The sequence below is a fragment of the Gigantopelta aegis genome, chromosome 9 (assembly GCF_016097555.1).
Source record: "Gigantopelta aegis isolate Gae_Host chromosome 9, Gae_host_genome, whole genome shotgun sequence".
Classification (NCBI taxonomy): Eukaryota; Metazoa; Mollusca; class Gastropoda; order Neomphalida; family Peltospiridae; genus Gigantopelta; species Gigantopelta aegis.
In genome coordinates, this window is record NC_054707.1 from 58,428,328 (window position 1) to 58,452,906 (window position 24,579).

Genomic DNA, 24,579 nt, shown 5'->3' on the forward strand with positions numbered 1-24,579 from the left:
GACACAGTTCAGTAAGTAAATAAAGAAAGTGAATCATGGATTGTTCCAATATTAATAAACAAAACTCTTGTACCTTTAAAACTTGACACAGGTTCAGATGTGAACATATTGGGTTACAAAGATTTTCAAAACTTGTTGCAAAAGCCAAAACTAAACAGCAGTAAGGTTCTGTTGAAAGCATATGATGGAGGAAATGTACCAGTAAAAGGTCAGTGTGTACTGGAACTTTGCTACAAGGATAGTCGATACAGAGCATTGTTTATCATCAGTGATGAAGATGTACGACCTATTTTGGGCTGCAAGTCATGCGAAAAAATGGGTTTGGTGAACCGAGTACTGTCACTTGAACATCACGTTGAAACGGATATCAAGGTAGATGTATTCAAGGAGTATGCTGATACATTTGAAGGTCTTGGTTGTCTCCCAGGAAAAGTTAGCATAAAACTGCATAATGATGCAATACCAGTTGTTGAGCCATGTAGGAAAATACCATTTGCCTTATATGATTAGCTCAAAGCAGAACTTCATAAGATGGAAGACATGAAGGTGATTGAAAAAATTGAAGAGCCAACAGAATGGGTGAATTCACTTGTTGTAGTACACAAGGCTAATGGAAAACTTCGAGTCTGTATGGATCCGCGGAACTTGAATAAAGCAATTCTTCGGGAACATTTTAAACTCCCTACTCGTGAGGAAATAATGTCACGATTTGCAGGAGCTAAAGTCTTTTCGAAACTTGACATGTCAAATGGGTTCTGGCAAATACAGTTGGATGAACAGAGTTCACGATTATGCACATTCAATTCGCCAATCGGAAGATTTAGTTTTCTCAGACTGCCATTTGGTATATCGAGTGCACCTGAAATTTATCACAGAATCATTCATTCATTATTTGAACACATGGATGGAGTTGATACATCTATGGATGATATCATTGTCTGGGGTAAAGATGAACAAGAGCATAACAGAAGATTGTGCCCAGTTCTTGAAAAAGCAAGAAAAGTTGGACTTAAACTTCAAAAAGAAAAGTGTGAAATTGGTGTTTCAGAACTAACATTCCTTGGAGATACTCTGTCAAAAGATGGTTTAAAGCCTGATCCTAAGAAAGTAGAAGCAATCTGCAGCATAGAAACTCCAACATGCAAGAAAGATCTCCAAAGATTTCTTGGTATGATAAATTACCTGGCTCGCTTTCTGACGGATTTATCCGAATGAACAGCAACTCTGAGAGAACTATTGGACAAAAACAATAACTTTGATTGGACACCAAATCATGATACTGCTTTCGAGAAACTGAAATCCTTAGTGTCAAGCAAGACTGTACTTCAGTATTATGATCCGTTAAAATCCATAAAAATTTCTTGTGATGCAAGTCATAAAGGCTTGGATGCATTTTTACTTCAAAAACATGCTGAAGAATGGCTTCCAGTAGCTTATGCCTCAAGAGCAACTTCAGAAACCGAAAGCCGATATGCGCCTATTGAAAGAGAAGCTCTGGCAATCACGTATGCATGTGAACGTTTTCATCAGTATATTTATGGCCAAACTGTGGAAGTAGAAACTGACCACAAACCCCTGATTGCAATATTCTCAAAAGGATTGAACGATTGTCCAGCAAGAATCCAGAGATTACGACTTCGATTACAGAAGTATGACGTACATCTTGCCTACATACCAGGTAGATTCATGTACACAGCAGATACCCTTTCCAGAACGCCTATTGAAGGTCAGAATTCCACAACAGAAAATGATGTCGAAACATACGTTGATGGTGTTATTTCGTCAATCCCAGTAAGTGACCAGAAACAAGAAGAAATCTGCAAAAGTACAGCAGAAGATGCAGTGATGCAATCTCTTGTAAACACAATATTGAATGGGTGGCCAGAAGAAAGGGCACAGTGCCGAAAAGAGTTGATACCTTTTTTGAAATTACAGAATTACAGAGATGAACTATAAGTCATTAATGGAATGGTGTTTAAAGGAACGCGAGTTGTGATTCCAGATAAGATGCGTTCTTGCAGTCTTGGGAAAATTCATGTAGGACACATGGGTATGGAAAAGTGCAAGCAGAGAGCTCGAGAAGTAGTTTTCTGGCCTTGCATGAACCAGGATATTGTCAATATGGTAAAGCAGTGTGAAACATGTCAAGCTAATCAGAAGCAGCAAATGGCTGAACCTCTACTCTCACATCCATTGCCAAAGCGACCATGGCAAAAAGTATCAACAGATTTGTTTGAACTCGGGAGAAAAGTCTACATTGTTATTGTTGATTCATATTCAAATTATCCAGAGGTGATAGGACTGTCAAGTCAGTTGAACAGCTCGGTGATACTAGCAATGAAAACTACATTTGCTAGACATGGCATTCCGGAAGAAGTTCTCAGTGATAATGGACCGTGCTACAGTAGTATGGAATTCGCTCAGTTTTAAAAAAATTGGGATTTCCAACATGTTACAAGTAGTCCAAAATTTCCTCAGTCCAATGGACTGGCTGAAAAAACGGTTCAGACTGTTAAGTCACTAATGAGAAAATGCCTGGATTGTGGTGAAGATCCGCATTTAGGGCTTCTAGCCTACCGAACAACTCAGTTGGGGAATGGACTTTCTCCAGCTCAGCTCTTAATGGGAAGACAACTCCGTGGCAATCTTCCCATAACTGTTTCAAAATTGACTGTACCTAAATCAAAATCTGTGGTCAAATGGAGAAAGCAACAATGTTACTCCCAGAAACATTTTCATGATAAAAAAGCAGTAAGAGAACTAAAACCTCTTTCGTCTGGAGACAAAGTTAGAATTAACCATAATTCAAAGTGGACTGAACAAGGAACAGTAGTACGAAGTCCTGCACCAAGGTCATATCTAGTAAAAATGCAAAGTGGTGTTGAGATTCGTCAGAATAGGCGTGATCTAAAGCAACAGATCATCAGAAACCAGTTCATTTAGTGATCCAGAGGAAGATAAGCAACCATCGAAGGAAGTTAGTATACAACCAACAACGAAAAGTGGTCGGAATATTCTAAAACCGGATAGGCTGATTGAAAACTGCTTCATCCACAGTGAAAAGATGTGTTAGGACTGGATAAGGTTAGGGTGTAATTGTTTTAATAAATTCCAAGGACTGGATACGGATAGGGTGTTAAAGAAATAGTTCCCAAAAATGGACTGATTATTATTGAACCTTAAATATTAGTTTACAAGAACAAGAAAAAGTTCTTCATTTTATCATTTTATTTTAGTAAGTGAATTTGTAGTCATCCTGTACATCTGTAGTCAAAGAAGGCCATTTTTAGGTAACCAAGTATATATAGATGTTTCTTATCTTTAAAAGAATGGAGATGTAATGATAAGTACATTAATAGTTAAGTCACGTTAACCTCCCACCAGTGTGGTGCTCAAGGACATTAGGAGGAAGGCACACGAACGGAACGTACATCATGGCCTGAATGTAAAAGTTTGCAAGTTTGCTCTGATTCCGTTATTAAACGTTGTAAGTCTTTAACAATGACTTTTTAATATATTACAACTACACCCTCTTTTTCTCACACTAACCACTAATAACTAACCCACTGTCCTGGACAGATAGCTCAGATAGCTGAGGTGTGTGCCCAGGACAGCATGCTTGAACCTTAATTGGATATAAGCACGAAAACAAAATTGAACTGAACTGAACTGAACTGTCAGCTTTGGAGCATTGCCTGTATCTTATATATATTATATATATATATATATGTTTTACAAATACTTTTACCTAATCATCATGATGAAAAAGTTAAAGTTAGTTTAGTTTAATGACACCACTAGAGCATATTGATTTATTTATCATTGGCTATTAGATGATTAAAACCCACTACATTTTTCCATTAGTAAGAAGACATTTTTTATATGCACCATTCCAAGACAGGATAGTACATACCACTGACTTTGATATACTTAGCCAATTGATGGGGATCGATCCCAGACAGACCACATATCAGGCGAGTGCTTTAGCACTGGGTTATGTCCCATCCCTGAAACATCATGATGCAGATAACATTTGAAAATGTTTTGTTGTGGAAGGAACAGCCTTTGCTAAAACAGTTGTGGAGCACTGGCTGGAACGAGAAATAGCCCAATGTGCCCACCGTCGGGAATCGATCCTAGATCAATCGTGCATCAGGCGAGCGCTGTACCACTGAGCTACGTCCCGCCCGTTGTTTGGTTGTGGAATGCCAGGCAAATCTTTTGTTATTATACACACACAAAATAAATTTACATAACTAGATGTGAAAAAAATTACTATTTCAAAAAAGGGGACGGGGGGTGGGATATGGTTTAGTCAGTGAAGTGTTCACTTGATGTGCTGGTGTTGAAGGATCAAATCCTCTAGGTGGACCCTGCATTCTCTAAATGGTGTATCACAACTGGTATATCAAAGACCATGCTATGTGCTATCCAAACTGGGAAAGTGCAAATAAAAGGTCTCTGGATGCTTATGTAAAAATGTATTATTACCAAATATTTGACTTCCAATTGCTGATAATTAATAAATCGATGTCGTCTAGTGGTGCCATTAAACAAAACAAACTTTGTTCTATTATTTCAAGCAGAAACTAAGTACAGGCAAACTTAGACCAATTACCTTTAAAAGTCATTTTTAATTATTATACATTTCTCCTGTCTTCAAAGAAAGACGTTAGTAAGGATCTAATGACCATGAAAGCTTTGGAATTAATGTTTTCCTAATCCTCAATTTCCCACTGAAACATCACCAGGAACTCCTGGCCAGAATAACTGAACAAAGATAAGGTTTTAATTCTGTATGGGAACTATCGCTTCTGTCTCAGTGAATTGCACACGCAATCATGTCTAAAAACCAATGCAGTGAACACAAGTCAACTGAAGTAGACTGCAAATGAACTGACGTCAATATATTCACTCGATCACAGCACGTGTCTGTCTACGACAAGAGCTTATGGGTCTTTCATTTGCAGACTTGTAACGGACTATATTTCCCCGACTTCCTGCGTAAAGCCGTTTCATCCTGACACATCCAATTACTGACCTTCAGTGTTTAATACGTGCATAATATAACAAGTAATATATTACAAAGAGTCAATCATTTCTTGGCCTTCTCTCTGGCTGGCCAAATACACCAAGGAAAGATGCATTCAGACATTGTACGAATGAAAGCACCATTATGTATGGAATGGTTAATGTTGCTACAATACCAAATCAAAAAACCATATATTTGGATCTTATACAGAGAAATATCAAAGGACTGGAGTGTCTTTAATGTCGCAATATTATACCAAAAATAAACTTTAGTTAGATACTGTATTTAAGATTATCAAAGGTGTATGTTGTGAATAATACGGGGTAATATGATTCGTAATAACTCATGAGCCCCAAGGATGGTTGTTCTTCAAACAAAACATTTCAGGTCATCAGTCGTACAACTGTAAAAATTAATGATTGACATGCATGGTCCAAAATGAAAGGAATATTGCCTTATCAGTGACACTGCAAGGGTTATATGAAGGGTATAATAAAATTAACCGCTGTCGCCACTTCATGAGCTACTCTTTTCGATTAGCAGCAAAGGATCTTTTATATGCACCATCCCACAGACAGGATAGCACATACCACAACCTTTAATATTACCTGCTGTGGCACACTGGCAGGAATAAGGTACAAACAAGGAAGCCTTAAACAAAACATTTTTTTTTTTCAGTATGTACAATATATATACTAATCTCTATTCAAGAAAACAAATCATATGAATTTCTGTCACTATTTATGATAGTTAACTCTTGGTCCTTTTTCCCTTTACCCAAAAAGCAATTTTAATGCAGGATTTTAAATATGTTTTATAAAACTGAAATAGCCTTTATTGGAAATGAAAACATGTCATCTCCTGCTATTTGACTATAGCTTGTCTGGTTAACTTTACTTTTATTATAAAGTTGACAATGAATGGTCTAAATAAAAGGAATGTTTAATGATTGACACTGAATGGTCTTTGACTTTAAACTTTCTTGCTCCAGCCAGTGCACCATGACCGGTACATCAAAGGCCATGGTATGTATTATCCTGTCTATGGGATGGTGCATATAAAAGATCCCTTGCTGCTAATCGAAAAGAGTAGCCCATGAAATGGCGACAGCGGGTTTCCTCCCTTAATATCTGTGTGGTTCTTAACCATATGTCCGACGCCATATAACCGTGAAATAAAATGTGTTGAGTGTGTCGTTAAATTAGAAAATTTGTTTCTAATTTTCATTATTATTCATACTTACCTAGTACTAGCACAACAACAATGCTATACGACCCTGAGTTATAACCTCCACTGCAGAATTATCTCCCCTTGCCAGATGTATAACCTACACCCGCGCATAGGTAGACTGTATATCCTCGTTATCGATTCAAAGTCCGGAATGACTGAATCAAAAAAGACCTCCCTTGGGGCGGGTGGGAGGTAACAGTTGTTGTGCTAGTACTAGGTAAGTATGAATAATAATGAAAATTAGAAACAAATTTTCTAATAGTCTTATTCAACTTACCGTACTAGCACAACAACAATGCTATAACAGACATGATATAACACCGTTAAAGCACAAGAATTTAACATTAAAGGGAGGAGATAAGAAAACAAGGAGGACTTACCCATTCAACCAGTAGTGTTCGTCTCAAGTAATGATACAGTGAAAAAGCAACCCACATCATACGAGGTATAAAATGTCAAAGTGACTTTTAAACTAAAGAACTACAACCCCAATTAAAAGTAAACCAAGTTAACAAGGTGAGGAAACCCGCACACCAAGTAATGGTAAAAGACACTCGACTGCCCCAGATAGTCAGCCATCCACCCCTCACTCTCCAAACATGAGGTGGAGAACTATCTCCCAGAAAGACTGCCGCTAGCAACCGGACGAAATAAGGGTCGCCCCCTACTCGTGGCCCTGCGCACCAAAATGACTTGCTGCCCTGCAATGACTGATTGAATCCGCCGAGTTCCGTCCGGACTGACAGCCATATCACGGAAATAAAACCGGTCAAACGTGTGTCGACCTTTCCAAAACCCCGCACTCATGACCTTGAAAATGTCTAAAGAATCATGGAAATTAAGGGAAGCAGAAATCGCCCGAATCTCATGAGGTCGAAGAGAGAAATTCCGCAGAACATGATCACCCGCCTTCTCATATGCCAGTTTGATGGTTGCAGCAATCCATCTCAACAGAGCATTCTTCGTAATGTCTCCTGGTTGGCGTGTGAAAGAGATTCTAGTAGGCTCCAAATAGAATTTCAAAGCCCGCACCGGACAAAGAAGTCTATCAGAATTATCCGCAGAAAGCATATGAGATAAACACTGAATGATGACCGGAGGAAACTCTTCCCCTGGCACTTGGTTCTTAGCCACGAAAACAGGATCAGTACATAACGTAACTGACCCATCCGTATTATAATCCACCAAATCATGCAAAAAAGCATGAATCTCACTAATATGATGGCAAGCCGCTAGTGAGACCAGAAACAAAGTTTTCCACGTCAAATGACGAAGTCTGGCGAATTTCAAAGGCTCATAGGGCTTGCCTTTGAGTGCATGCAGAACCAGAAAAACATTCCATTTAGGCAAAATGGAAGGCTTCTCAACCATGTTTTGCAACGACTTAAGCAAGTCATGCAACACAAGATTCGTTGAGAAATCTTGACGTCCACACTGCCTCAGAGTAGTGAAAATGGACGACCAGTGACTTCTCACTGTTTGAACCTTCAGCTGTCTTTCTTGGACAAGAGCCAGAAAGTACTCAGCTAAGTCATTAACAGTAGGCGACAAGGGATCCACGTCCCTCTCAGTCGCCCAACGAACCCAAGCGCGCCAGTGACACTGGTAGACCCTCTCCATAGACTGGCACTTCAAAGAGGAGACAAGCTCAGCAACCCGTTTAGAAAAGCCTCGGTTTCAGAGGGAAACCCCGACAACCGGCATGCGTGAAGTCGGAAAACCTCCGGCTTCGGATGCCACTCTATCCGACGCAGTCTCTGACTGAGCAGATTGGGGATCAACGGCAACCGCACCGGCTCCTGCACTAAAAGGGACAGGAGCGGAGGAAACCAGGCTTGAGCTGCCCAACTCGGGGCTACGAGCGTGACACGACAAGGTTGCTGTCTGATCTTTGCCAGAACCGTGCCAAGCAGAATCGGAGGAGGAAAGGCATAAAAATCCAGTCCCGTCCAGTCCATGCTCAACGCATCGTACTCCAGTGCCAGTGGGTCTGGTACTGGCGATACAAACACTGGCAACTGACTGTTCAGGCGAGTGGCAAACATATCGAGTTGAGGACTCCCACAACTGAAGAACTCGATAAGTCACCGTCCGGTGCAACATCCACTCCGTCTGAACCGGGGAACGACGACTCAAAGCGTCCACCAAGACCTTTACAGACGAAGGAATGTGTTTGGCCGATAATACCACTCCCCAATTGTCGCACCATTCCAGAATCTCCAAAGCTGCAAGACTCAATGACAGGATTTGGTGCCTCCCCACCGATTGAGGTACGCAACAACCGACGTCTTGTCCGACCTCAACAAAATTCAACGATGTCGAATAACAGTCCTAAAATGGAGACAAGCGCGATGCACTGCTTCCATCTCCAACAGGTTGATGTGACGACTCCTCTCTGAAGGAGTCCACACCCCTGACAGATGTTGATCCAAAAGGTGTGCACCGAACCCCTCGAGGGAAGCATCGGTAAACAGGACCAACTCTGGAGAAAGTGGGTGTAAAGGAATGGCCTGGGACATACACTTGTCCACTAGACACTCTTGGATCAGAAGAATGAACCAAGGTCCCAATGGTATCACCAAATCCCAGCTGAGACCATCCCACACTCGGGACAACCCGGTGTGTGTTAACCCGGTTAATAATGGTAGGCAAATTTGCAAGGTTTCTAAGTAATGTGTTGCCGTGGATGGGTCATTTCCTTACAAGCCAACAAGACCTGTGTACCTGAGCATAGCGTTTTCAAAGATTTAATTAAAATGTGTGATGTAAAATTAATTTGTGCTAATTGTGATGACGTCATATTACGGATGACGGAAACTTCAGTACTGTGATTTACAATTTTTTTAATTAAAATGTTATTTTTGAAGTGTTATAGGATAAATAGAATTCACTACTCATGGGGTTTTTATTATATGTAAAATATCAACGTCGTCTAGTTAATCAGTATTTGTCTTGGCAGCGCCTTGACAAATACCGATTAACATAAACTCGGTTGATATTTTCCATATTAAAAACAACTCATAATGAATCCTCTATTACCGATATGGGCTCAAATATACGGGGTAATATATTTTCGATCTTTGCACACAGTGTGCAGATTGCTTCTACAGCCACCGATTGGCTGGCCTAAAAATCATGATGTTTGGTTGGTTGTTTGCCACAGCCAGAACTTCACTATTCATGAGTCAGATTATACAGGCGTTATATGATCTACAAAGATTTACAGAAAACTGTCGATTCATTTGTTTCATATAAACATAAAATGGTATATTTTCATAAGCAGTGGCTTTGGTAGCATAGAAAAGTAATTATTTTCTAATGCAACCACAGTCGTATTATTTTGTATGGTAAATATTTGGCTGTAAAAAGAACACTGTTGTGCCATGATGTCACTTACATTACGTCATGTAATGCACATAAGATTATAGGATATAATGGCTGATGGCTTTGCTGTAGACAGCAGAGACATTTTTATATTAAAAACCAGTTAAAAATGTCAATGAGTAATTAAAGAGAATAACCAACTCATTACGAGGAGTTGTGAATTATCTGTGCCTCCTGAATGTATATTGTGAAACCCTCGATAGAGGATCGGGTTTACAACATTCATTTACTAGGGACAGATAATTTGTAATTCCTCGTAGCTTGTTAATTATTTTCTACATATCGGTATATCATAATGCATCATACCTTCACTTTTACACAGACAAAATAGTATGGTGCATATCATGATTCTCAGCATGTTGGTCATGGATCAGGGTACCAAGAAGGCGATCGATCAAGATAAGTGAAAAAGAATTGCGATTTCAACATGCTGCAATGCTATTATCTAGATACTGTGGAGAAGCCTGAACATCTGAGAAGTAAAATTGCCCTCTGGCTATTGAATTAGGTTCACATACAGGAAATGAAACTACCACCTAGCACTTGATGACCAAAATTCATACAAAGAATCAAGAGGCAGGAGGTGTGAGGAGGAAATCACATTCAAATCAGTATTGATCTTCTTCTGTAACTTTGGCCTTCTGGTACTGGCAAACCCAGTCATTTAACAAACATAAATAATTTCACAGAGAAATAATTAGCATGACACTGAACAACACTCAGTAGATGTGTGCCCTGCACTGCACTTCACTTTACTTCACTTCACCAATACTGAAAAGGTGAGATGTAGCCCAATGGTAAAGCACTCTCTTGAAGCGGGATTGTGCATATAAAATGGAAAAATGTAGTGGGTTTCCACTCTAAGACTATGTCCAAATTACCGATCTTATCGGAAGCAGGACTCGGGATGGGCATGTTCGAAACCCCAGTGGTATATGAGCATGTTAAACTAGTTACCTACCTACCTATCAAATTACCAAATGTTTGACACTCAATAGCCGATGAAATTTTTAATCAATGTGCTTTAGTGGTGTCGTTAAACAAAACACTACTCTTCAGCACAAGGCAGACTGTGTGATCACAGACAATGAAGAATCAGCAATGTAGAACCAGTAATTTAGTTCAGGTCACACATACGAAATGGCATTAGAAATAGAGATGTTTGAATGGGTTGTATTCTACAATAAGACTTGGAAAGGAAGGAAAGAAATGTTTTATTTAACGACGCACACATTAAATTTACGGTTATATGGTGTCAGACATATGGTTAAGGACCACACACACATTGAGAAAGGAAACCCGCTGTAGCCACTTCATGAGCTACTCTTTTTGATTAGCAGCAAGGGATCTTTTATGTGCACCATCCCATAGACAGGATAGTACATACTACGGCCTTTGTTACATCAGTTGTGGAGCACTGGCTGGAATGAGAAAAATAGCCCAATGAATCCACCGATGGGGATCGATCCTAGACTGACTGTGCATCAAGCAAATGCTTTACCACTGGGTTACGTCCCGCCCCAACAATTAGACTTGGTGATAGGCACTTGCATATAAAACATATTTAGTGACGTGTAACTTGTTACAAGTAGCATACCAATCTTCTTGTGCTATAGTAGTCACACGGAGAGCAGGCATGTCATGGCAATCGTTGTTGATGGGTTTCATAGGTCTGTTATATCATAACAAAATCATTGGGTTAACGTTACATAATTAAAGTTGGGTAATCAATGAATTGTAGTAATTATTAGTCTATAAATGGTAGTTAGTAGGTTTAAAGTTTAAAGTTTGTTTTGTTTAACAACACCACTAGAACACATTCATTTTTTTTTTTATTCATCGACAATTGGATGTCAATCATTTGGTAATTTTGACATATAGTCTTAGACAGGAAACCTCCATTATTAGTAGAGATCGTAGCAAAGGATTTTTTTATATACACCATGCCATAGACAGGATAGCACATAGCACAGCCTTTGATACACCAGTTATGATACACTGGTTGGAATGAGAAATAGCACAATAGCCTCACTAACTGGGATTGATCCCATATCGATCACATATCAGGTGAGCAATTTAGATACTGTCCTCGGTGGTCTAGTGGTTAAGCCATTAGACATACGGCTGGTAGGTTCCGAGTTCACCTTCTGGTACTGGCTCCCACCTAGAGGCTAAAGTAAGTTTAACAACTCAGTGGGTAAGACCACTAACAACTAACCAATAACCCACTGTCCTGGACACAGTCCAGATAGCTTAGGTGTGCCCAGGATAGCATGCCTGAACCTTAAATGGACACAAGCATGAAAATATCTATAAATGAAGTGGAAAACTGTTTACGTGAGGTTTTGGTCACAGGGTATTCATTACGTTTGAAAATAGGGGCAGGGGGAGCATATGGGAAAAGTAGAGGGCTATATTTACTGATGCAGAGAGCTTAATAACAGTAAGCATGAAAAATAGGTGGCGAGAGAAGCAGTGTTCATTATAGCTACCAAAAGTGGCTTTCTGCTATCTACTAATGAAAACACAGAATATATGAGTATTTAATTAATTATTAGTCTTAATTAATTATATATGTGCACTTCTATCAAATTTTATTGCTATTCAGTACCTTTGAAAATCTTTTCATCCCAGACCCAGCTACTGGCAAATTATCAGAAGTTGTGCCAGGGATGGGCATGCCTGAACATTAAATTGATATAGCACATAAACAGCGTGACAAAAACAAGGAAAATCTTGAGAGGGCAGATGATAAGTAAAATTCACTCTTTTATGACCGAGTTCATAATCTAAATAAATGACAGATTATTTTACTTTGTTGAGTTGTTTTGTTCCACTAAATTGAACTTGGGTTAATCTAACAAGATGGTATAATATAATTTGTATGTACATCATGTTCCATAATTGTGTTGACATATTACTCTTTCTGTTACAATGATAATGTAGCTTGTTCCACAAGGTGGATGAACCTCAGCTACACTCATTGTTACTTATTAACCCAATATACAAACTCCATCCACAGCAAGCCAATAATTAGCCTTTAATGACAGATGACCATCAGTCAGTGTTCGCGGAGCATCTCATTTCACTCTACTTAGCGAGACAGAAAGCCGAGCATTTCATAGAATATGCATCAACAAATCCAACAGATGTTCACTCAATTATTGCAAAGCAACAATTCACACCAGTGCAGCAATGGTGTGGATCTTTCAATCTCTTAAACAAATAAAAAAAGAACAACATACAATTGTAAAGTATAATAATTTGACATTTGGTCAACAGTCATTGAAAAGACTTCTGTATTTGCCTCCTGAATGTTGGATGTTTGTCCAATACAGAATGAATGGATGGATGGATGGATGGATGGATGGATGGATGGATGGATGGATGGATGGATGGGAAGGTGGATGGATGGATGGATGGGAAGGTGGATGGATGGATGGATGGATGGATGCATGGATGGATGGATGGATGGATGGATGGATGGATGGATGGATGGATGGATGGATGGATGGATGGATGGATGGATGGATGGATGGATGGATGGATGGATGGATGAATGAATGAATGAATAGGTTTACATTTAAAAATATTTTAAGCAGAGGTGATAAAAAAAAGAAAATGTCTCTGAAAAGTGGCAGAGCAGTCTGCAGATGACATGAATCACCATCACTGAATGTATGTTGTTTTACAATGAATCACCATCACTGAATGTATGTTGTTTTACAATGAATCACCATCACTGAATGTATGTTGTTTTACAATGAATCACCATCACTGAATGTATGTTGTTTTACAACAAACTATTTTACAAATAAAAAATCAAAGCTATGGTTATTTTTCAGTCTCAGTATTGCAATAAAGATTCTAAATTTTGGTTTTCAACTTGGGATAAAAGCACTTTACATAAGTAATTAAAATCATAAAAGCCAGAAAACAGGTAAATAAAATGTTCTATTTTTGTCAGATCTCTCTTGGAAACTCAGAATGTGTGCATGCTTATGGTAGTTAGCTTGTGAATGGAGTAGATGTGTATATGAAGTGAACATCCCAACAGCTAGCCTGAAAGCAAAATAGATGGTAATTAGTGAAGTGAACTTATCAAGAACAGCCAGCCTGAGATCAGACCAGATTGTTGATTAATGAAGTGAACACAGCAAAAACATTTACCTCGAAAGTGCTCAGGTTAGATGGTTGGTTACTGAAGTGAACAAGAACAGCCAGCTTGAGAGATGAGGGATTCATGAAGTGAACAAAAACAGCCAGCTTGAGAGTACAGCAGATGGTTAATTAGTGAAGAGAACTTACCAAGAACAGCCAGCTTGAGAGTGCAGTAGATGGTTGATTAGTGAAGTGAACAAGAACAGCCAGCTTGATAGTACAGTAGATAGTTAATTAGTGAAGTGAACTTACCAAGAACAGCCAGCTTGAGAGCGGAGTAGTTGTGCAGGTTGATGACCTCTTTCATAGAAGGATGAGCCAGTGAGGTGTAGCAGTGTCTGTGGCTCATGGTGGATCACAGTCAGTCAACTAGCATGGGTAAAATCCTCCAATCTTCTACAATGGCCTGTCAGGCAAACTGCATGGTGGACTCATCAATGAACAAGATTTTAAAAAATCATTCAAGATATTGGTTGCCGGTTCTGAACTTGGCCATTGGTTCTGATCTTAACCATGGGTTCTAGTCTCATTAACAGAACTGAATTTTATCCACTTGTTTATATCTTTGTGAATAAGTCACTGGTTCCAACTTTGTTCAATAAAACACTGCAGGTTCAAATAGTGATGATGATGTTTTGGCAAAGAAGTGATTGCTTTGAATCTTTCTGAATAAGCTACTGTTTAAATGTTTTGTGAATACTGAAAAATTAAACCCAAGTATAATACTAAGCTGTATACTAACATAGTCTTCCTGACAATGATGGTGATTAGTCAAAACTGTTTTTTTAACACAAGAAAATTATTCTAGTCAAAGATTCATTGGTAAAGAGCAATTCTTAAGCATGGCCAATTATGACTTCTGACTACAGCTTGTAACGAAGTACAGTATAGCCAATGCATACACAACAATATAAAGACATTAAGGTTCCAAGTATAGTCAGGCTGTCTATGGAATGGTAAGTTGGTCAAACAGACATAAAGAATTCTGGAAGGCTAAAAAGCTCTGGCTTTTGGAGTTTTTTAAAGGAAAAACAAGGAATGATAAGGAGTTATATTAAGGAGTTATATTAAGGAGTTATATTACTATAATATTTGAAATTGAACTAGTTTGAACAGATAAAGGAATGATCAAGGAATATGCCACACTATCACAGGTAGATCAGGGAATGATGGTATCTAATGTTTCAACATATACCAAGGAATGACAAGTTGAAATATAATGTGGACAAGGGAATGGAAGATATCTATTTTTCAAAGATCATACAGTAAAAAGTAGATGGACGTTATCTAACACAGATCAGTACAAATTCCAGAAGAGTTCAGAATATGTTTCATTCACTGAACCAACAGATGCTTTTCAGAACATCTAACTGACTGAGGTATAACAAACACTTTGCACTTGTCTCTGCAGCTACTCATTGGCAACAACAAGCAGTAAAGGTTGGAAGTAGTTTCTTGAATCCATCAGCAACTTGTTAAAGCGATCTGGAAGTTAAAAAACAGAAACATTTTATAATCAATATTTTTCACTCAGCACTTCATTGTTTTGAGAAGAAAAAAATATTTATACTGATATGAAGATGTTTCCATGATTTAAGCTTAGTTTCAAATAGTAATGTTTATAACAGTTAGATTTCGACAATTTAACATTATTTTGACTTTAAAAAGAAACATTTGAAATGTTTTCATAATTCAGCTTTTCATTTTCAAAAAGTAGGTTTAGTCCAATGCTAAACTTGCTGACCTTTTTTGCCACATACATATAGCATATCTTGTTCCAGCAAGTGCTCCACAACTGGTGTTACAAAGGCCATGGTATGTGGGATGGTGCATATAAAAGATCCCATGCTGCTAATCAAAAAGAGTAACCCATGGAGTGGCAACAGCGGGTTTCCTCTCTGTGTGGTCTGATGCCATATAACCATAAATAAAATTTCCTTCCTTCCTTCCTTTAACAACATATCCAACATCATTCTGTTCCTTTTTAGCAATAAGCCATTCATGGCATCATTTTTCTCTTGATGTCCTTCAAATTTCCTCAGTCTCCTTCCCCATTTTGGCAACTACATTGTACTAATTTAGACAATATTTATTCACTTAAAACAGATTGTAAACATGTTTTATAAACAATTACCTTGTGTTACCTAAAAAGTTGTTACAGGTGATATAAGAAAGGAATTATGTTAAAAATAAACTAGTTGAAAAACAAACCACTGCAAACCAACATACACAAGTATTTAGTTACAGTGTTGCTCTCACACACACAGGAAATGCTATCTACAATCATCACCATTCAGATATTTCCATTATGTGCTTTTGCATATTGCCTGGCACTGATGCAGATGATTAGAGACATATTGTACACTGACATTTTAAATCACAAACCAACACAATGTTCATTATTGTAATGTTATGCTAGTGTCAAACTACCAACTGTCATAAGAGTTGGCCAACTCGCTAATCTCACGACTTCTACGACTGTCCAGTTGTTTAGTCTAGGTACAGTACTCTTTACAACTTGATTATTGTCGTATACACCACCTTTGACCGATTAGCTGTTAATCTGAGTACACATGTAGTAAGTTGAGATTTGGGGAAATTACTACATAACTGTCGAGTTGGCCAACTTTGTCGTGACAGTTGATAGCATTAGTATAATGTGTTCCTACTGGCATGGGCCATATATTTGTTAAAGTTTTACATTTTATATAATCATTTTTATCTTTGGAACTGCATGATCTTGATATCTAAACATCTCTTCAAACTAATTTAAATATCTTTGCAAAAAAAAAATCCTTTTAAAATATTTTGTTCTAAATATTAATTTATTTTGTTTGTTTATTTTATTTTATTTTTTTAAATTTATTATTTTATTATTTTTTTCTTTCTTTTTTTAAACCATTGAATTGAGGAATTTATTATCACTGTATATAAAACCAATTTGTATGTGGGATCATACGAGTATTAAATTGTAATACATGTATAATGAATGATGTGTGTAACATTATTCCAATATGGAAGGTAGTACTGACTGAATGAAAGCCAGGGTAAGTGCATGATATTTGTATGCACTGGTTCCATTTGCTGCTTAAAGCAGAAGAGCACAAATGGACCACATAATTACATATTCAGGTACTAATGAACAAACTGTTTTCTGCCAAATATCACTGATTATCACTGACTAAACATGACGTAACCTTGTTTATTGTCAAATTATTTACACAGACCATATTCATGTTAGGTACGATGCGTTTCACATTTGTACCATCACACTCTGGAAACATTGGAATAACCACACCATGGAATCACTAGAATAACTCAGGTTATGTTGATGCACTGATGCAGATTCCCAGAATCTCAGTCTGCCATACAACCAAGGCCATGTGTATTTACACCTGAGCTTTGGATCCTTGTGTACATACATTCCATTTCCATCAATCATCCTCAAATGAAAATCAATAATGCATTAAAAAAATATATATTTTAAAACAATTTAAGGCTAAAGAAAAAATACAGTAAAACCTTTGTTGTGCAGCTACATACCAAAGCTTATAAAGAGTGACATCTAAAGGTTTGTTTATATATATATATATATATACATACACATGTATGTTAATAATTAGGAAAAATAGTAAAGTAAAAGTTTGTTTTGTTTAATTATACTAGAGCACATTAATTTTTTAATTATCAGCTATTGGATGTCAATAAATTTGGAGGGGGTGCTTTACAAAGCCTTAGATAAAAAAAAAACACTACATTTTTCCATTTGCAACAAGGGATGGTTTATATGCAGTTTCCCAGACAGGACTGCACATACCATGGTCTTTGATTTAGCAATTGGTGAGGCACTGGTTGGAACGGGAAAAGCCCAATCAGAGAATGGGTCAACTTAAGCACCTTAAGTGGCGTTCTACCAAGTGAGCTGGATTCCACCTCTGAATGGGAAGGTGACCTGTGAAGATAGGTGATTGCTCAACACTACAGATGATGAATTGGAAGAATATGGTATGGTAACCTGTGGCTTGGCTGTAATATAGGTCAGTTTATACTTTAAAATCAAGAACATATTTCTGCAATTCCATCATACAAAAGTTACCTGTTTGTTTTCTTTAATGACACTACTAGAGCACATTGATTTATTAATCATTGGTTATTGGATGTGAAACATTTGGTTATTCTGACATATAGTCTTAAAGGAAATCCACTACATTTTTCCATTAGTAGCATGGGATCTTTTATATGTACTTTCCTACAGACATGACTGCACATACCACAACCTTTTATGTCATGGTGCACTGGCTATAGCAATAAATAGCCCAATGAGTCCACCAATGGGATGAATCCCAGACCAACCAAGGATCAAGAAAGAGCTTTACCACATGACAACCCCAATATGGTACGGTAACCTGTGGTTTGGATGCATAATATAGGTCACTTAATACTTTAAAACCAGGGACATATTTCTGTGATTTTATCATAGAATACCATTAAACAGCCGATGCTGTAATTATGTGATACACTGTACGATTTAATTTTCATTGGGATAGGCAGACATATGATGAAATCTGTCAGAAGAATTATCAGACATGTCAGACTTTTCATCTGACAACTTCCACTCACTGCTTGATAAAATTTGTGTTATGAAGATATATCAGGAACAGTTGTCTGGCAAACTTTGCAGATCCTGGCTGCTTTTAATCCAGGAAAATTACTAAAAAATAATACTGTGCCAAGAACTTTAAAATGCTGGCCATCAGTATGAACACAGGTTTGTATGCAAATATTGCTGCGATATGAGCGCACTCATCGGAAATGAAAACTACCCTGGTGGCTTCTGATTTATTGGCACCAACACCTGATATTAAATCATTTATCATACGACAGAATTGCAGAGATATCCGCCAGGCTTAAAACTTGACTTCAGAGACTGATATGGGGATACATCAGAGTTGCAGAATGTACTTGTCGGCATACTGTACAAGTCTACTTGTCAGCATACTGTACTAGTCTACTTGTCGGCACACTGTACTAGCCTACTTGTCGGCACACTGTACTAGTCTACTTGTTGGCACACTGTACTAGTCTACTTGTCGGCACACTGTACTAGTCTACTTGTCGGCACACTGTACTAGCCTACTTGTCGGCACACTGTACTAGTCTACTTGTTGGCACACTGTACTAGTCTACTTGTTGGCACACTGTACTAGTCTACTTGTCAGAATACTGCACCAGTTTACTTGTCGGCACACTGTACTAGTTTACTTATCAGCATACTGTACTAGTCTACTTGTCGGCATACTGTACAAGTCTACTTGTCGGCATACTGTACTAGTCTACTTGTTGGCACACTGTACTAGTCTATTTGTCAGCACACTGTACTAGTCTACTTATCTGCATACTGTACTAATCTACTTGTCAGCACACTGTACTAGTCTACTTGTCAGCACACTGTACTAGTCTACTTGTCAGTACACTGTGCTAGTCTACTTGTTGGCATACTGTGCTAGTCTACTTGCCGGCATACTGTACTAGTCTACTTGTCGGCATTGTGTACTAGTCTACTTGTCAGTATACTGTACTAGTCTACTTGTCGGCATACTGTACTAGTCTACTTGTCAGCATACTGTACTAGTCTACTTGTCTACAAAAATCATGACAAACAAGTTCAGAAATATAACCACCAGTCAAGAGTGTTGAACTTTTTGAAATTCAAATAAAGGATTTATTTTCTGTTGAATCCATTACATTATAAGCAAAAGTTGTTATAAAAAAAAACATCTCAACATGTTTTGTTTTATTGAATGGTGGCATAAATTATGATGCCGGGTGAGACTAGTAGAAATTCTGGTGAATTAGTAAATTTTGGTTGGTACTGATCTGGCAGATTAATTAGATATTTCCCTCTTCTTGACCCCTGCATATGTAAACAATTTACAGATTAATTAGATATTTCCCTCTTCTTGACCCCTGCATATGTAAACAATTCACAGACTAATTACGGTCAGGGTGGGACGTAGCCCAGTAATACGGCTCTTGCCTGGTGCCATGTCAATCTAGGATCGATCACAGTCAGTGGGCCCATTGGGCTATTTCCCATTCCAGCCAGTGCACCACGACTGGTATATCAAAGTATGGTATGTGCTATCCTATCTGTGGGCTGGTGCATATAAAAGATCCCTTACTACTAATGGAAACAATTAGTGGGTTTCTTCTCTAAAACTATAATAACGTCAAAATTAGCCTATTATTGATGAATTAATGTTCCCCAGTGGTGTTGTTAAACAAAATAAACTAACTTTTACACCTTTATACAGATCAGTTTATACATGTACTGCAGTATGTGTACATGATTTGGAATATACAGCGTTCACCTGATGCTCAGTCAATCTAGGCCTGTCGGTAGGCCCATTAGGCTATTTCTCATTCCAGCCAGTGCTCCACAACTGGTGTAACAAAGGCTATGGTATGTACTATCCTGTTTGTGGGATGAGGCATATAAAAGATCCCTTGCTGCTAATCAAAAAGAGTAGCCCATGAAGTGGTGATAGTGGGTTTCCTCTCTCAATATTTGTGTGATCCTTAACCATAAGTCTGATGCTATATAATTATAAATAAAATGTGTTGAGTGTGTCGTTTTAAATAAAACATTTCCTTTTGATTTGGAATAATAATATATTAAGGTGACCTATGCTTAATTAATGCAGGTTGTTTTGTAATATATATGCTATTCATCATTTACTGAAGATCAAATGTTCAGTATGCAATTGATCCAGTTTATTAAATGACAGTTCAGTATGCAATTGATCCAGTTTATTAAATGACAGTGAAGAACTTGTTTATGAAAAATATGAAACTTTTGAATAATCACACATAAAAGCAACATATGCTACATTGTACATCGTGTTGTCATGAGATAATAAGTATGTGATGATTTTTTTATTTATTCAATTCTACAAATTTCACCTTGATCACTTGGTCCTTAGCAAATGCTGAGTAGTATGTATTGATTGAATTTTAAAGTAACTACCAAAAAATTAGGTGGCCTCTGATTTTAAAAGTTTGTTAAATGTTTAACACCACTAAATCACAATGATTTATTAATAATCTGTTACTGGATGACAAAATTTGAATCCCAAATTTTATAATTTTGACATTGTTACATTTTTCTATTAACAACAATTTATCCATCAATTAGTACTTTCCTATACATAACATAACCTTTGATGTACCAGTTGTCGGGAAGTGGCTATAATTGGGTGGAATTCAAGTCCATTGATCCAATCATATATTGCATCCTACCACTGAGCTATACTTTCCAAACCACCGAAGTCTAAATACAGTCTTAGAAAATATAGAAAAGTTAGAACAAGGTATAGTTATGGTCAATACAGAACAGCAATGAATAGATATAAAGCAATTATAAAGGTAAAGAAAGATATTTATGTAAATGATGAAATCTATAAATTGTCAACAGCTGCTGGTAAACAAAATAATAAAGTATTCTGGTCCCATTTAAGACGCATGCGATCGAAACAAAATATAAACATTCCAATATGACAAGATAAATGGTTTACACATTTTACAACATTATTCAAAGAAATTGATGATGATAATGACATGGTTTATAATGATGATAAAATTCATTCTATTAATAGCAGAGGACAAAATTTAGATGACATTATGACAGGTTATACTGCCTCAATAACAAGATGTGAGATTGAATCTTCTATTAATTCATTGAAAATGGGTAAAGCAGCAGGGTTTGATAATCTGATTGGAGAAATGTTTATTTTTGGTAAAGATTATTTTTATGAATATATGATAAAATTATTTAATAAATTTTTGATAGCCCAGATATGTGGACAAAAGGAATAATAGTGCCAATTTATAAGAATGGATCAAAAGATAATCCAGGTAATTACTGTGGAATTACTTTATTACCTGTACTTAGTAAAATATATATCTCTATTATCAGTAAAAGGATAACAGACTGGGCCAATGATCATAATAAAATAACCGAAGCTCAAGCAGGCTTTAGGGCTGGCTATTCTACAATAGATAATGTGTTTACTCTATATGCATGTGTACAGAAATATCTCTCCAAAAGGAAGGGGAGGTTGTATGTTACATTTGTTGATTTTAAAAAAGCATTTGATTGCATAGATAGAAAAAAGTTAGTGTTTCTCCTACAGGACATTGGGCTGTGTGGTAAACTGATAGACAGTGTTAAAGCTATTTATAAAACCTTTATGTCATGTATCAGAACAAACAATGGACTAACAGATTTTTTTGAGTGCCCTGTCGGCCTTAGGCAGGGGTGTGTTTTAAGCCCGATACTGTTTTCTTTGTATATAAATGAACTTAGTGGTGAGATGGTCAAGTATTGTGAAAGAGGTATCCAGATGACACCAGATCTTACAGAAATTATGATGTTGTTATTTGCAGATGATATTGTTTTACTTTCAGATACACGAGGGGGGCTACAAAAGCAACTAGATATACTGTATAATTATTGTCAAAAATGGAAGCTGATTGTAAACTTACAGAAAACAAAAGTAGTAGTATTTCAAAGAGGGGGAAAACTTTGCATTAATGAAAAATAGTAAATGTGATTCCACAATATATCTATCTTGGGATATGTTTCAATAGTCAAACAAGTTTAGCATAAGTAACTAGTCATTTAGCAGTCAAAGGTAAAAGGGCATTAATAGAGATTTTGAGAACAATGTCAAACTACAAAGTATTCCCATTTCATATTTACTTTAAAATATTTGATACACAGGTATTACCTATTTTATTGTATGGGTCTGAACTATGGAGTTTTCAACAGTTCAAAAGTATAGAAAGAGTACAATATATGGCTTGTAAACGATTTTTAAATGTAAGTAAATATGTACCAAATGTCATGGCACTAGGGGAATGTGGAAGATATTTGATATACCATAACAGTCTCATTAGGTGTATACAGTATTGGATAAAATTGTTACAAATGCCAACTTTCAGATATCCTCATAAAGCTTACAACATGTTATATTCTTTAGATAATGCAGGAAGATATACGTGGGCTACTGCTGTCAAGAAAATTATGTTTTCTTTAGGTTTTGGATATGTGTGGATATCTCAAGATGTTGGGGATAAGTAATTATTTTTAGCCACCTTCAAACAAAGAGTAAAAGATATTCAAACACAACACTGGATTACGAAAATTAATTCTAGTAGTAGGTATGATATATATTGTAAATATAAATTAAATCTAGAACCTGAATTATATCTTACATCTTCTGCACTTGACATATATAAAAAGGATATAGCACTGATTAGAATGGGAAGCGTGGGTCTAGCGGTTGACAAAGGTAGAAATATAGATTTAAATAAAAGGGATAGAATTTGTAAATTATGTAATAAAAGAGAAGTAGAAAACTAATTCCATTTTATTATAAATTGTCCACTATATGAAACTAAGAGAAATATATATACCTAGAAATTTTTTGACAAATAGATCCTTGTATATTTTTAATAAATTGATGTCTACAAGAAATGAAAATATACTAAAAGGATTAAGTATTTATTTAGCTAAAGCATTGCAGTTAAGAAAGGAAAGAAGTGGTGTACATTACAGATCTGGTGTGTAATGTAAATGCATAGAAGATTATAACTATGATGTTCATATAGTGGTACTTTGGAATAATGTCACCTGCACAAAGGTCCAGTTGTTCAACAATCATAAGCTGACTACACGTTGATAAAGAGTGTGTATGTGGGTGAGGGTGGGGTATGGTATTAAAGGAAAATAATAAATATGAGAATAAATTATATGAATCAAAACTATAACAGTAGGATATAAGTTAATGTGTAGACCTATATGAGATAATGTACACCAAAAATAATTGTTAGAAAATACAAATATTGTTATTCTTGCTAAAATCTATATACAAACTAATTGCAATTAAATAATATTTAGTTCGCTATATGAATTGTTGAACAACGGGTCCTTCAAATGTCACCTTTTGTTGTCTGTAAATGGGCTATGGAATAAAGAATTGAATATATAATCCAGATCTTCATGCTAGTATTTTGACCACAAATATTCCTTTCTGAATACATCTGCTAGCAACTGACCATCATGTTTGACGTCAAACACAATTATTGACCTGCCAAATAATATGGGAATGATCCCTGGAGATATTCCCGATAATACCATCAAGACATATAACACCAATAAAGAAATTGTGAAAATGTAACTAGAGAGTGCTCGAGCACCACGTATGGGTTAAAGCCTCCAGCTACTTCAGCACTATGGTGTGTCTATACTCCGAGAGAATGGGATGCACACAGAATCTGTAATTATTTCATTCGTTATTGGATTACTATACTTGCCAACAGCAAACCGTTCTCAACAGCCAAGAAATGGTTTTGGCACTGCAGAACACTCGACACATTGTTTTAGAGTTTTTGGAAAGCACACAGGAGGAAAAAATCATTCCTGTAAGACTATAGTGGCGTATTTATATGAGTGGTGTTTGCATTTGATGAATGGCCTAGTGTATGAGTAAGCAGCTAACAGAGTCCTGAAGGCAGAGTATTTTATCCATCAACTTGTGATCAGAAGAAGTGCTAAACTACCGGTACATCAATATAATGAACACTTAATGGAATCATTACAAGACATTGCAATCAGGCTTAGCTGTATAGAACATGGGGAGGGATTTAGCTCAGTCGGTTGAGTGCTCACTTGGATCCATTCAACTGACTGGGTTTTTCTTGTTCCAACT

General features: G+C 36.9%; 1 protein-coding gene across 1 annotated transcript in view; it reads right to left on the reverse strand.

Annotated features, from left to right (window-relative positions):
- Positions 1-24,579, reverse strand: part of LOC121381665 — a 235,383-nt gene that overhangs the window by 195,249 nt on the left and 15,555 nt on the right. Inside the window, exon 2 of the mRNA XM_041511009.1 lies at positions 14,060-15,292. Within this exon, the coding sequence (XP_041366943.1) occupies positions 14,060-14,156 (97 nt within the window). The 5' untranslated portion in view covers positions 14,157-15,292. The remainder of the gene's footprint in view (positions 1-14,059; positions 15,293-24,579) is intronic.